The sequence below is a fragment of the Schistocerca serialis genome, chromosome 2 (assembly GCF_023864345.2).
Source record: "Schistocerca serialis cubense isolate TAMUIC-IGC-003099 chromosome 2, iqSchSeri2.2, whole genome shotgun sequence".
Lineage (NCBI taxonomy): Eukaryota > Metazoa > Arthropoda > Insecta > Orthoptera > Acrididae > Schistocerca > Schistocerca serialis.
In genome coordinates, this window is record NC_064639.1 from 865,961,116 (window position 1) to 865,975,333 (window position 14,218).

The 14,218-nt window shown below is 44.7% G+C and overlaps 1 protein-coding gene across 1 annotated transcript in view; it reads left to right on the forward strand.

The window, feature by feature from the left end:
• Positions 1 to 14,218, forward strand: part of LOC126456473 (juvenile hormone acid O-methyltransferase-like) — a 90,065-nt gene that overhangs the window by 19,342 nt on the left and 56,505 nt on the right. Inside the window, exon 3 of the mRNA XM_050092223.1 lies at positions 6,519 to 6,742. Within this exon, the coding sequence (XP_049948180.1) occupies positions 6,519 to 6,742 (224 nt within the window). The remainder of the gene's footprint in view (positions 1 to 6,518; positions 6,743 to 14,218) is intronic.

Sequence of the window (14,218 nt, forward strand, 5' to 3'; positions counted from 1 at the left end):
TTGGTATCCCCAATCGTAGTTGAGCTTAAATAATACTCGCGATTGTCATCTAATTCACCAACCTGTTCACGCTCACTATCATTTGTTGTCGCGTTAGTTGCGGCGACATTTTGTGCTTGCACATTAATTACTGAACTGTCAACAATGATTTTATATGCCGTATCCACTTCTGTTCTTGTTATTTACTTATTGCAAATTTTTAAAATGAATATCCCTTTCATGCCGGCCGGTGTGACCGAGCGGTTCTAGGCGCTTCAGTCTGGAACCGCGCGACCGCAACGCTCGCAGGTTCGAATCCTGCCTCGGTAATGGATGTTTGTGATGTCCTTAGGTTAGTTAGGTTTAAGTAGTTCTAAGTTCTAGGGGACTGATGACCTCAGATGTTGAGTCCCATATTGCTCAGAGCCATTTGAACCATTTTTTATCCCCTTCTTAGTTTCTCTGAGAAAATTTTCTGAATTATCCTGTGACGTGTTGCGAACATATACTGCAACTCGTTGTTGTCGCACTTACACTAATTCAAAATTATCAGCCAAAAAATGTTTTTTAATGAATACACTATTTTACCGAAATTTAAAGCGCTCCAGTTTTTAGGATGGGAGTGGAGAGGTACTACTACTGTTAGATACCAGTGTGGCGCTACCAAGACCAGCCATGCAAGCTATATATTAGAATTTTCTTACCTTGTCGATGTGTTTCACAATTTTTCCTGGTAGTTTCCATACAAATTTTATTCTCCCTCTATGAATATCCTTATTTCGTGATCCTTCCTCTCTGTCTCTCGGCAATATTATTCGTTTCATATTACAAACAAAACAAAAGAGAACTAATACAAAGGAAAATTTTTACCAGTTTTATATATATTTTAATTACTACAATTATCTATACCTGGCGTAAGGAAACGTTAGAATACAGATTCTTCTTTCTTTTCGTATATATCTCTTTTTAGCGCGGCCATGTTTATATTGAGGGTTTGCCCCATACAGTGTTCCTATACTTATTAAATGACATATACTTTATGGCTAATTAGCACACTGGACTCGCATTCGGGAGGACGACGGTTCAATCCCGTCTCCGGCCATCCTGATTTAGGTTTTCCGTGATTTCCCTAAATCGTTTCAGGCAAATGCTGGGATGGTTCCTTTGAAAGGGCACGGCCTCTTTCCTTCCCAATCCTTCCCGAATCCGAACTTGCGCTCCGTCTCTAATGACCTCGTTGTCGACGGGACGTTAAACACTAACTATCACCACCTTTATGGCTAAACCAAAATAAGAAATGTCACACTTGAAAATCAAGAACTTTTTGTGGACTCTGACGATTTGCCTATTCTTACACATCATTCAATTTTTTAATACGCGAATATATTTGTAAATGTAATTATATCTCCTTCATAAGCAAATGCGTTGAAGATTTGTGACTCAGATTTAGCAACAATTGTGGAACTGGTTTCAACTGTAATGGGAAACGGTTTTATTGCTTTTGTCCTTTTATAGCACGCCTATGTCGTTTTACCTTGAACTACAGATGTTTTGGCATATTTGATGCGTTAAGTAATGTAGGTATTACAGTCCACACAACTTTCCTACGTTACACATTCACTGATTTGGCAGGAAGTGTAGCGAACAAAACTTCTTATTGCAAAACGTCGGGTCCTCTGGTGTTTACTAGCAATTTCTAGTTATTGATATCTGTACGTAACAAAGAAATCGTAAATGAAGTATCCCGTAATGTACAGTTTTTACCTTCCAGGGTCCTTAGGAAATTAAAGAGTGGCAAATGTAATGCTGTTTTTTAGTTATTGTCAATTGCTGTGGCACTATATACGCTGTCTGTTTGTAACATCATGTTGTAAATCAATATAAATGATAGTATTCGCACTCATCCGGCATCGCCTTCAGAAGTGTCACTTGCTGGCCGTTTGGCGCGCTGCTGTAGCAGTGGGTAATAATAACGAGATGGAGTGCCACTACTGACACGTTAGACTGTGTTAAAACCAAATGCAGCACTGTAGTATGAACTGTGATGCGAGGGCAATATCGAATTGCAGTCGTACAGTGAAGTCATTCAGAAAGTGTGCAGTGTCGTGGCGAACGCGCAGGTTATGTTTTGTAACTATACTAGACAGAATTACACGGAAATTCATGGCCGCTTTCTCATTTTTGGGCGACAACCTAAGCTAAACTTCAACGTGGACGTTGTTGAACAAAATGTTAAGACTGTATGAGCACTGTGAGTTTCGTCGAGTACTATACACAACAGTGACAATGTTTGCGCGAATAGATTGTGATTGTCGTTGTGAGAGCTGAACTGTTTGCAGCTAAGCGAACATTACAGACTAACATATTATCGAGTTACTACACACATCAAAAAAGGTTTTGCATCGCCTCGGTTCAGAGAGTTCCGGAACCTGTACAGACAAATGGAAAAGAGATCAACATAAACATCATTTCCGCCCTTTTTATTGCTCGTCAAAATCACTCACTGCATATTGTACCACCATACAGTGAGGGATTCAGGAGTGGTGGTCCAGACTGCTGTACACACCGGTACCTGTGATACCCAGTAGCACGTCCGCTTGCATTGTGGTTGGTGGGTCACATCGTCCATAAACAGTCCTTTTCAATCTATTCTAGGCATGTTCGATAGGGTTCACGTCTGGAGAACATGCTGGCCACTCTAGTCGACCGATGTAGTTATCCTGAAGGAAGCCATTCACAAGATATGCAGGATGGGGTCGTGGATTGTCGTCCATGAAGACGAATGCCTCACCAATATGCTGCCGATATGGTTGCACCATCGATCGGATGATACCATTCACGTATCGTACAGCCGTTACGGCGGCTTCCATGACCACCAGCGGCGTACGTCGGCCCCACATAATGCCACCCCAAAACAGCAGGGTACCTCCACCTTACTGCACTCGCTGGACAGTGTGTCTAAGGCGTTCAGCCTGATCGGGTTGCCTCCAAACACGTCTCCGACAATTGTCTGGTTGAAGGCATATGCGGCACTCATCGGTGAAGAGAACGTGGTGCCAATCCTAAGCGGTCCATTCGGCATGTTGTTGGACTCATCTGTGGCGCGCTGCATGGTGTTGTGGTTGCAAAGATGGACCTCGCCATTGACGTCGGGAGTGAAGTTGTGCGTCATGCAGCCTACTGCGCACAGTTTGAGTCGTAACATGACGTCCTGTTGCTGCACGGAAAGCATTATTCAACATGATGGCGTTGCTGCCAGGGTTCCTCCGAGCCCTGATCCGTAGGTAGCGATCATTCACTGCTGTAGTAGCCGTTGGGCGGCCTGAACGAGGCATGTCATCGTCAGTTCCTGTCTCTCTGTATCTCTTCCATGTCCGAATAACATCGCTTTGGTTCACTCCGAGACTCCTGGACACTTCACGTGTTGAGAGCCCCACACAAAGTAACAATGTGGACGCGATCGAACCGCGTTATTGACGGTCTAAGCATGGTTGAACTACAGACAACACGAGCCGTGTCGTTCTTTCCTGGTGGAATGACTGGAACTGATCGGCTGTCGGACCCCCTCCGTCTAATAGGAGCTTGTTATGCATGGTTGTTTGCATCTTTGGGCGGGTTTAGTGACATCTGTGAACAGTCAAAGGGACTGTGTCTGTGATCCAATACCTACAGTTAACGCCTATCTTCAGGAGTTCTGGGAACCGGGGAGATGCAAAACTTTTTTTGATGTGTGTATATAGTTTGGATCTGAATGAATTGCCACACACCTGAACATAAACTGTCGCCATGGAGACTTGCATACTGATTGAGACGTGTGGCACTTTTTTCGCCAGAACTGTAAATTCGCGATCATGGTTACCAAAAGTGTACGGAATGTAATAGCGCAGTCAGAGGTGGAATCGAATTTTATACTGTTTTAAAACGTTGTGCTTGACATTATAAACAGAAACACTGTAATCATGCGCATACCACCGTGGATTTACACACAAACAACTACGTTCTACCGGCCTATGACGTAAGAAATGCAACGAAGAATGGAATAGTTGTGTGGAGAAACACATCCCAAGAAAGAAGACCTATTTTGTGCCATTTCACAACCGATGGAATTGCTTTAAGTACGCCGCCAGCATCGAGCCACCGCTGACGTCACAAAGAATTGTCTACAATAAGTTAAGCTGCAACACCAAATGCTCTCTTCTTGTAAATATTCAGAGAATTTCGTGTTGTTTTGAATATAATTTCTTTCCCTCTTGAGACAAACTCTTTAAAAATAAATGTAATTTCAGTGAAGTGTATTACAGTCTGTGTTGGCATACCATAAACAGTTCTTATTGCCATTTGCTAACTCTATCTTTCTCCTTTATTTCATTGAATTGTTACCACTTGTGATTTTACGTTTTCTTTTGGAGGCTGTGTTCCCGTGTTTGTGGACAGTGCTTTATCAGACGTATTACCGCATTTCAAACAATGGAAATTGCAGATAGGAATATCAAGAATGTAGGAAAAGACAGATTGGTACTTACCGTAAAAAAGACACGTCAGGTTGCAGACAGGCATAATTAAAAGACATAAAGCTTTGGGCCACAGCCTCTATCAGTAAAGAGAGACATCACCATTCATACACACACAAACAAACGCACCTCACACGTACACGACCGCCAACTCCAGTTTCGTGTTTAGTTGTCATGTGGGTTGGGGTTGGGTTGTTTGGGGAAGGAGACAAGACAGCGAGGTCATCGGTCTCATCGGATTAGGGAAGGACGGGGAAGGAAGTCGGCCGTGCCTTTTCAAAGGAACTATCCCGGCATTTGCCTGGAGCGATTTAGGGAAATCACGGAAAACCTAAATCAGGATGGCCGGACGCGGGATTGAAACGTCGTCCTCCCGAATGCGAGTCCAGTTGTCGTGTGTGCGAGCCCGCTTAAGTTGCGGCGTTCGCCATTAAATTCCGGGCGCAGACCAATAGTAGCAAAGCTGCTTGCTTGCTATTGGTGCAAGGCACGCTACCAGCGGAAAGTTTGATTTTGAAAGCTGTCATCTGCGTAAACTTTGTTTACATTCGAGAAGACGACTTATTACGGCATTCTAACTACCACCTCTTTCAAATAATTCAAATGATTCTAAGCACTATGGGTCTTAACATCTGAGGTTATCAGTGCCCTAGAACTTAGAACTACTTAAACCTAACTAACCTAGGGACATCACACACATCCATGCCCGAGGCAGGATTCGAATGTGCGACCGTAGCGGCCGCGTGGTTCCGGACTGAAGCTCCTAGAACCGCACGGTCACCGCTGCCGGCCACCTCTTTCAGTTGTAACTGAGCAGAACTGTAGTAATTTCCTTAATTATTGCCGGCCGGGGTGGCCGAACGGTTCTAGGCGCTACAGTCTGGAACCGCGCGACCGCTACGGTGTGATTTGCCACGCCTTTGGAAATGTCTGCACATCGGGGTATTTCCTCCCGTAAACGTGTGGTTATTTCCGATCAGTCAAATTATTAGTTTAATTGACATTTCACTGTGAAATTCTAGAGAACACAGTATCTTGGCTTGCTTTAAGATGATCAGTATATACAAAGAGGGAAAAGCCAAATGCTTCATGGTCTGAGGAAAAATGAAACAAGCAGTAACGAGTGTTGTAGGCAGCTAGTCTGGATAAACTGCCAACAGTGTGCCACTTGGTTTCACCACGTGTGCGTAGGTGCAAAAAGGACAAGACATGTTTGCTTATGGTAATTGCTTCAAATTAGACACTCAAATACACTGTATGGAGTAGCCTCTTGATAGGTTGGATAGCCCCACCATTGTTTATATACCGTCATTTCTGCCTTCTTTGGACGTTTAATACTTTCCTCGTGTAAAGGAATTTCGACCTCTTATGTACTGGAATGTATTCACAATTAACATACCATAATTATATCACGTTGACAGATTTTTTTTAAAAAGTTTCGTGTTGAATTATATGGGCTTAGGCCGCCCGGCTAGCGGTGCGGTCTAACGCGCTGCTTCCCGAGCGGGAAGGCCTTGCCGGTCCCCGGCACGAATCCGCCCGGCGGATTAGTGTCGAAGTCCGGTGTGCTGGCAGCCTGTGGATGGTTTTCCATCTGCCTCGGCGAGTGCGGGCTGGTTCCCCTTATTCCGCCTCAGTTACACTATGTCGGCGATTGCTGCGCCAACACTGCCTCCACGTACGCGTACACCATAACTACTCTACCACGCAAACAACAGGGTTACACTCGTTTAGAATGAGACGTTCCCGGGAGTCCACTGGGTCCGGTGTGGGGCGGCGGTGCGGTGAGTGGACTGCTGTAGCCTGTTGTGGGGTAGTGTACCGTAGAGGGCTATGGCGGGGACGAAGCCTCTCCGTCGTTGCTAGCTCCCCAGATCAATACATACATATATACAAATGGGGCTTACAGTAGAAATGAGTGGAATACTCTGAGTGAAAGGCTGTACGGATCTTCACATGTCAGCTGACTGAGACGTCGTTTCCCACATAGCGACGCCAGGCGCTGTGTTACGTTCCGCCTGTGTGCAGGTGTTGGCGCCGTGGCTGCCGCGTGGTACCAAGATCGTGGCGTGCGACATCAGCGCCGAGATGCTGCGCTACGCGCAGGCCAACAACTCGCTGCCCGGCGTCGTGGCGTACGAGCGGCTGGACGTGACGGACGCGCTGCAGCTGGAGCAAAGCGGCGTGTGGCGGCGGGGGCCCTACTCCAAGGCGTTCGCCTTCATGCTGCTCCAGTGGCTGCCCGACAACAGGTCAGCCTGCACTCTCTCTCTCTCCCAGCTCTCCTGGCTTACAGAGGCCGAGGAACAACTTAAATGGACAAAAATCAAACACTGGAAAATCCAGGATGGAATGTAACAATATTGTGAGTTGTGAAACTTCCTGGCAGATTAAAACTGTGTGCCGGACCGAGACTGAACTCGGGACCTTTGCCTTTCGCGGGCAAGTGCTCTACCGACTGAGCTACCGAAGCACGCTCCGTCCCCACAGCTTTACTTCTTCCAGTACCTCGTCTCCTACCTTCCAAACTTTACAGAAGCTCTTCTGCGAACCTTGCAGAACTAGCACTCCTGAAAGAAAGGATATTGCGGAGACATGGCTTAGCCACACCCAGGGGGATGTTTCCAGAATGAGATTTTCACTCTGCAAGTTTCGCAGAAGAGCTTCTGTAAAGTTTGGAAGGTAGGAGACGAGGTACTGGCAGAAGCAAAGCTGTGAGGACGGGACGTGAGTCGTGCTTGGGTAGCTCAGTTGGTAGAGCACTTGCCCGCGAAAGGCAAAGGTCCCGAGTGCGAGTCTCGGTCCGGCACACAGTTTTAATCTGCCAGGAAGTTTCATATCAGCGCACACTCCGCTGCAGAGTGAAAATCTCATTCTGGATTGTGAGTTGTGTTTGCGTGAGTGTGTATGTGTGTGTTTGCCATCTAATTCTGACGAAGGCCTTACTGGCCGAAAGCTATTTTTAATGACAGTCTTTTTGTTGTGCCTACATGCGGCTCAGCATTTTCACAATATCGATAAATGGACAAAAAGTTTGTCACGTCCTAGGAGACATCACGCTAATAGCTTGTAGCGCCGCCTCTGTCCTTAATTACTGCCTTGCAACGTTGTCATACTTTCAAACAGTACACAATTCAGATTTTATATTTTTCATTACACTCAAAATTGTTTTACGAGTACTTGAAAGCTACCAGATAAAGCCTTTTAGACCAGGAAACATTTCGCTGAAAACATCAATGCTTAACTAATTAGTTGGAGATGTTTATTATTAACTATAAGTTTAACGCATTCTATTCCGATGGAGCGGTGAATCTCTTCGATTTGCGTTGCTCAAAATGGTTCAAATGGCTCTAAGCACTATGGGACTTAACATCTGAGGTCATCAGTCCCCTAGACTTAGAACTACTTAAACCTACCTAACATAAGGACATCACACATATCCATGCCCGAGCCTTTACATATATGAGTGCATCCTGTTCGCAAATGCGTATCTTTTAAACCAAACTGGACATCTGCAACAAAATAAGCATAAACACAGTCACAACACAAGAAACACAAATAATATCCACATGTCACAGTGTAGAACAGCACTGTACCAAAAAAGTGTATCACAGATAACAGTTCAGCTATATAACAGCCTACCCAGTGATTTAAAATCGCAGCAACATAAAAATTTTTTTAAACATAATCTTAAGTCATTTCTAGTGGAAAAATGTTTTTACTCTGTAAAAGAATTTTTAAATTACAAAAAATAGCCTTGTAAACAATGATTATGTAATAATGGTTAAATTCAAATTGCTATATTTGTCACTTGTAATTTATGATTGTTATCTGTAATTAATTTTGTCATGCTCTCTCTCTCTCTCTCGCTCTGTGTGTGTGTGTGTGTGTGTGTGTTTCTGCTCCTTTCGCAATGTTGACTTGTCCTATATTCAATGTATTGTTTAAGTATGTAATGAATCAAATGGACCAATAAATAAATGAATGAATGAATGAATGAAACCTGCGACTGTAGCAGTAGCGCGGTTCCGGACTGAAGCGCCTAGAACCGCTCGGTCGCAACGGCCAGCAGTTGCGTTGCATTTTGCCTTAATACACAATAAGACACTGTAGTGATACGTCCTATTCCTTGAATGAGAGGTATCACGTCCTTAAGTGCATATGTCAGACAAAAGATGTTCGTGTTAAAGTAGTCGATAAGTCGTGGGGACCCCACTGCTGGGAGGTGTTTCAAATCGTAGTTGCTGATACTAGAACTAACGATCCAGTGACTGTACGGAAGTGGCTAGAAGTCACCTACTGAGGAGGAGATAGGTGTTTCATGGAGAGGGCGGCGAGGAAGAAAGATCTCCATGAAATCTAAGAACGCGAAATGTCAAAGATAATAAATGTATTGTAATTGTTAACTATCAAGTCGAATATCAGAACTTTTATGTAGGTACTGTAGAGAGTCAGTATTCAACTTGCTAACTGTCCTCATTTTCATGCATTGCGTTGTAATTTTGAAGATAACATAAGAAGGTGAATTCAGTCTCGCTTCTTATTTATCTGATAGACTGAATGAGAAAGAGAAGTTAATTTCCAGCAGCTTTATCTGCGGCCTGTAAGTCTGAGCCAAGTTGGAGGAATAAGGCACATGGATTCAGGTCACAGACTAGCTGGACCCTTATTAATAATAATGGCGACCGAATATTCAGTACGCAACATTCATTGTATATAAAAGAGTGTTCAGATGGCAGCTTAGTTAAGTGTTTGGTGCATAAGGTGAAGTATAACAAACCTTCTTGCAGCCCAAGCCAACCTGAACACTACACGTGGCGAACATGACAGGTTGGCTTGGGCTGCATGAAGGTTTGTTATAGTTCACCTTATGCACCAAACACTTAACTAAGTTGCCATCTGAACACTCCTTTATATACAATGAATGTTGCTTATTGAATATTCGGTCGCCATTAACTATTATTAATCAGGGTCCGGCTAGTTTGTGCCCTGAATTCGTGTGAGTTCTTCCTCCAACTCGGCTCAGACTCCGCCTACTTACAGACTGCTGATAAAGCTACTGCGTCCATAACAGATCTGATCGTGATAATTAACAATTACAAGACATTCATTATCTTCGACATTTCGCGTTCTTATTTTTCATGGAGCTCTTTCTTCTGCACCGGACGCTCCATGGAACTCCTGTCTCCACCTCAGCAGGTGGGACCGTCTGACTGCTGCCCACTTCCGTACAGTCACTGGGTCATTGGCTCTGGTATCAGCAATTACGATTTAAAACACCTCCCAACAGTGGGGTGCTCACCAACTACTGTCACGAACATCTTTTTTTCTGACATATGTATTTAAGTACGTGATACCTCTCATTCAAGGAATGGGATGTATCACTACAACACTAAGCGAAAAAAAAGGCGCACCACGGAGGAATTATACTTATGGGACGAAAATTGGTAGGTGAGATGTACATGTACAGACAAAAAAAGATCACACTTTCAGTAAAAGCTGGAAGATCTGCTCAAGAAAAAGACCTTCACAAGCTGAGCAAGTCAATAACTTGGTCCATCTTTGGTCCTTATGCAACCACTTATTCAGCCTGACGTTGACTGAGAGAATTGGTGAATGTCCCCCTGAGGGATACTGCGCCAAATTCTATCCAACTGACGCGTTAGATCGTCAGAGTCCCGAGCTCGTTGGAGGACCCTGTCTATAACAGCCCAAACATTCTCAATTGGGGAGACATGTGGCGATCTTGGTGGCAAGCACAAAGGCAAGCAGTAGAAACTGTCGCACTCGGAGGGCAGGTATTAACTTGTTGAAATGTACGCCCACGACGGTCTGTAATGAAGAACAACGAAACGGGGTGCAGAATACAGTCAACGCACCGCTGTGCTGTATGATGATGATGATTGGTTTGGGGGGCGCTCAACTGTGCGGTCATCAGCGCCCATACAAAGTCCCAATTTTTACACAGTCCAGTCTAACCACTGTCACGAATGATGGTGATGAAATGATGAGGACAACACAAACACCCAGTCCATGGGCATAGAAAATCCCCAACCCGGCCGGGAATCGAACCTGGGACCCTGTGGTCCAGAGGCAGCAACTCTAGTCACTAGATCACGAGCTACGGACCTGTGCTGTATAGGTGCCATACACGACAACAATAGGGGTCTTGGTACGAAAGGTACAACCCCCTCTCCGGACCATCTCTTCTAGTTTTCGGGCCTTACGGCGGGCGACAGTTAGGTTGGTATCCCACCACTATCCAGGGTTTCTCCAGACACGTCTGCGGCCTGGAATCACACTGACTAGAGTAGCATCGTCTTCAAAGATGAGACCCGCTTCGGAACGAGCCCCATGGCTCTACCTTGCCCAGCAAGGATGCCGCATCTCCACCGAGTTGAGAACGTTTGAGTATTATGGGCAGGGCCCTCCAACGTGCTAGGGGTTTTGGCGATCTAATGCGCCGATTGGACAGAATTTGTCACAATATCTCACAGGACGACATCCAACAGTTCTGTCAAGCAATGCCAAACTGAATAACTGCTTGCATAATGGCCAGAAGTGGACCAATGCGTTACTGACTTGCTCATTTTGTGAAGCTCTTCTCTTGTTTATTTGTACGTGTACATCGCACCTACCCTTTCCGTCCATTAATACAAAATCTAGAAACTCTGAAAACTCAAGCTGTCTAGAACTCACTGGCCTAGTGACTAACTGATCTACTGATGTCTGTGGACACAGCTGTAGTCCCTTAAACAATACTACGACAGTTTTAAGCATTAACGGAATACACATTATGTCTTAATTACAGTGAAAAAGGATGAATACAAAAAAATTAGCATGCGACATCAAGGTCAAGTAGTTGTATAAATATCTTTTTAAGTAACCGTTTTCTCAATTTCAAAGTTTTTGTATACTAAATTTTTTGTAAAACAAATGTGTTTAACAGTTACAGTACAAATATGCAGATTGCTTCTAAGATGCTTAATTATTTTAATTAGTATCACTTAAAGACGTTTCAACGCTATAGTCACATTATTTGGTGCAGCTAGTTATTTTATGAACCATCTTGAAGATCGTTATGTACTGAACTGTTTACAATCTGAATTATCGGACTCGACCTCGTTAAGTATTTTTTCGAGAATTTTCTACTCCTTAATTTTTCAGAGCTGCGCTACCTGAGAAAACCATTATTATTCTGGATTAAAAATGTCATTTAAAAAATGGGAGCACTTACACATAAAACTTCGAACTCTAGATTTTTGTAAGTAAAATAGCATTACTAACTTTGAAGGTACATTTATTTGTTCTAGATAGTTTTAGATGAATAATAACTTTGATATGAATAACTTAAACGTAAATTTAAGATAACGTAATAAAAGATACAATGTATCGAATAAAACATTACATGCTGTCAATAGTATATAAATTAATAGTTTTGTACCGTAATTATTAGTAATAATATGTATAGGGTATACTTCAGTGTTAAATTTCTGTCTGTTACATCACAGTCTCGATTCGACAAGGAAGAGACTCAACGGTTTTCTACATATATGCTGTACCCAGCTGAAGCGACTCATTGGTACATGCAAAAACATCCGTCATGGAACATACACAAGCCTCCACGCAGTTCCGCATTATGAGCTAGTCAAAATAGTCCGTCAAACAATGTAGGTAGTAGAAGTTTCTCTAATGACGTAGGGGTTAAACAATGGAAACGTTACTGACATTCTTGTGGTAAATGGATTCACTCACGATAGTAGCGTGTCGTCAAAAACACGCAGCGTCAACGCTTCACTTCGTTTATGTATCTCATAGGAGTGATGTGTGACAGCGCCAGTCAGGCTAGAAAAGTGTTAATGAGAAGCCACGCCCACTGCCCATCACCATGCCGCACTGTCGTTTCGCCAACTGGTCAGCTTGCTTTGACTCGGTGCACATGTCTCAGAGGCTGCCATCACGCGGCACGTTTCGTGCGTTTGGGACAGCTCGTCGCCATGACGTTCACAGAGCGATAGAAGGTCAGCAAGGATTACGGGGCTGTAGTAAAGACCTGAGCACAGGCATGTGGCCCTGTGGCGTGGGTCTTGGCCTCAAGCTGAGCCGGACAGTTCGTGTCGCTGAAGTGCGCACCACTGTATCGGAACGGCCACACAAAGGACAGTTCTTAAGCTGCCGGCATCGCTACCGCCAGGGCCAACTTGCCTCAGCCTACAGGTTAACCAACGCGGCCGTTGGAGCTGTGTGCATCTGCAGGCGTATGTATACACTGTGTCCGTCCAAAAAGTCCCGAGATTGACTTCACTCCTGGCATATAACCGACGTCACCGCAGTTAACTATACTGGCAGTCTGAACTAACAGCTGCAACCAACAGACGTACATTCGACCACTCAGTTATGGGCAGTCGAAGCGTGGCTGTAATGTATCATCGTTGTTGTTTACAAATCGCAATGGAGCAACAACTCTAAATCAACTGTTCAAGACATCCTCCAGAACCAAAACAAAAAGGAATTAATGACATTAGTTGCCAGTGGGCAATGATTTATATCAATGGGACAAGTTGAAAATTTGTGCCGAAGCAGAGTCTCTTGCTTGTTAGGCAGATGCACTGACCACTGCGTCATCCAGACACAACAGCCACTACAACTACATGGCATACTCTAGCACGCCCCCTGTCAGACCAAAATTCTCAACTTATACCACACACTACTAATGTAGTGCCCCTGTTCATCAGCCTCATTACTCGCAGCATCTCGTTGATTCCTGTAAGAGTTCGACCAAGGTGTGCATCTGCACTCAAGGGATCATTGGCCGTCATCGCCTTAATTATATACTGAAGCGCCAAAGGAACTGGTATCGGCACAAGTATTCAGATACAGAGAAATGTAACAGGCAGAGTACGGCACGGCACAGCACGACAAAAGACTGTTGACGAATGGAAACATGTTGCCTGGTGGGATGAGTCTCGTTTCAAATTATATCGAGCGGATGGACGTGTACGGGTATGGAGACAATCTCATGAATCCATGGACACTGGCCGGCCGTTGTGGCCGAGCTGTTCTAGGCGCTTCAGTCCGGAACCGCGCAGCTGCTACGGTTGCAGGTTCGAATCCTGCCTGGGGCATGGATGTGTGTGGTGTCCTTAGGTTAGTTAGGCTTAAGTAGTTCTAAGTCTAGGGGACTGATGACCTCAGAAGTTAAGTCCCATAGTGCTTAGAGCCATTTGAACCATTTTTAAAGCATAGACCCTGCATGTCAGCAGGGGACTGTACAAGATAGATGGTGGAGACCCCGTAATGGTGTGGGGCGTGTGCGGTTGGAGTGGTATGGGACCCCTGATACGTATAGATACGACTCTGACAGGTGGCACGTACTTAAGCATCCTGTCTGGTCACCTCCATCCATTCATGTCCATTGTGCATTCCAACGGACTTGAGCAATTCCAGCAGGTCAATGCGATACCCCACACGTCCAGAATTGCTACAGAGTGGCTCCAGAAACACTCTTCTGAGTTTAAACACTTCCGCTGGCTACCAGACTCTCCAGACATGACCATGGGATGCCTTGCAACGTACTGTTCGGAAGAGACCTGCACCCCGTCGTACTCCTTCCGATTTATGGAAAGCCCTGCAGGATTCATGGTGTCAGTACCCTCGAGTACTACTTCAGACATTAGTCGAGTCAATGCCACGTCGTGTTGCAGCAATTCTGCGTGCTCGCGGAGCCC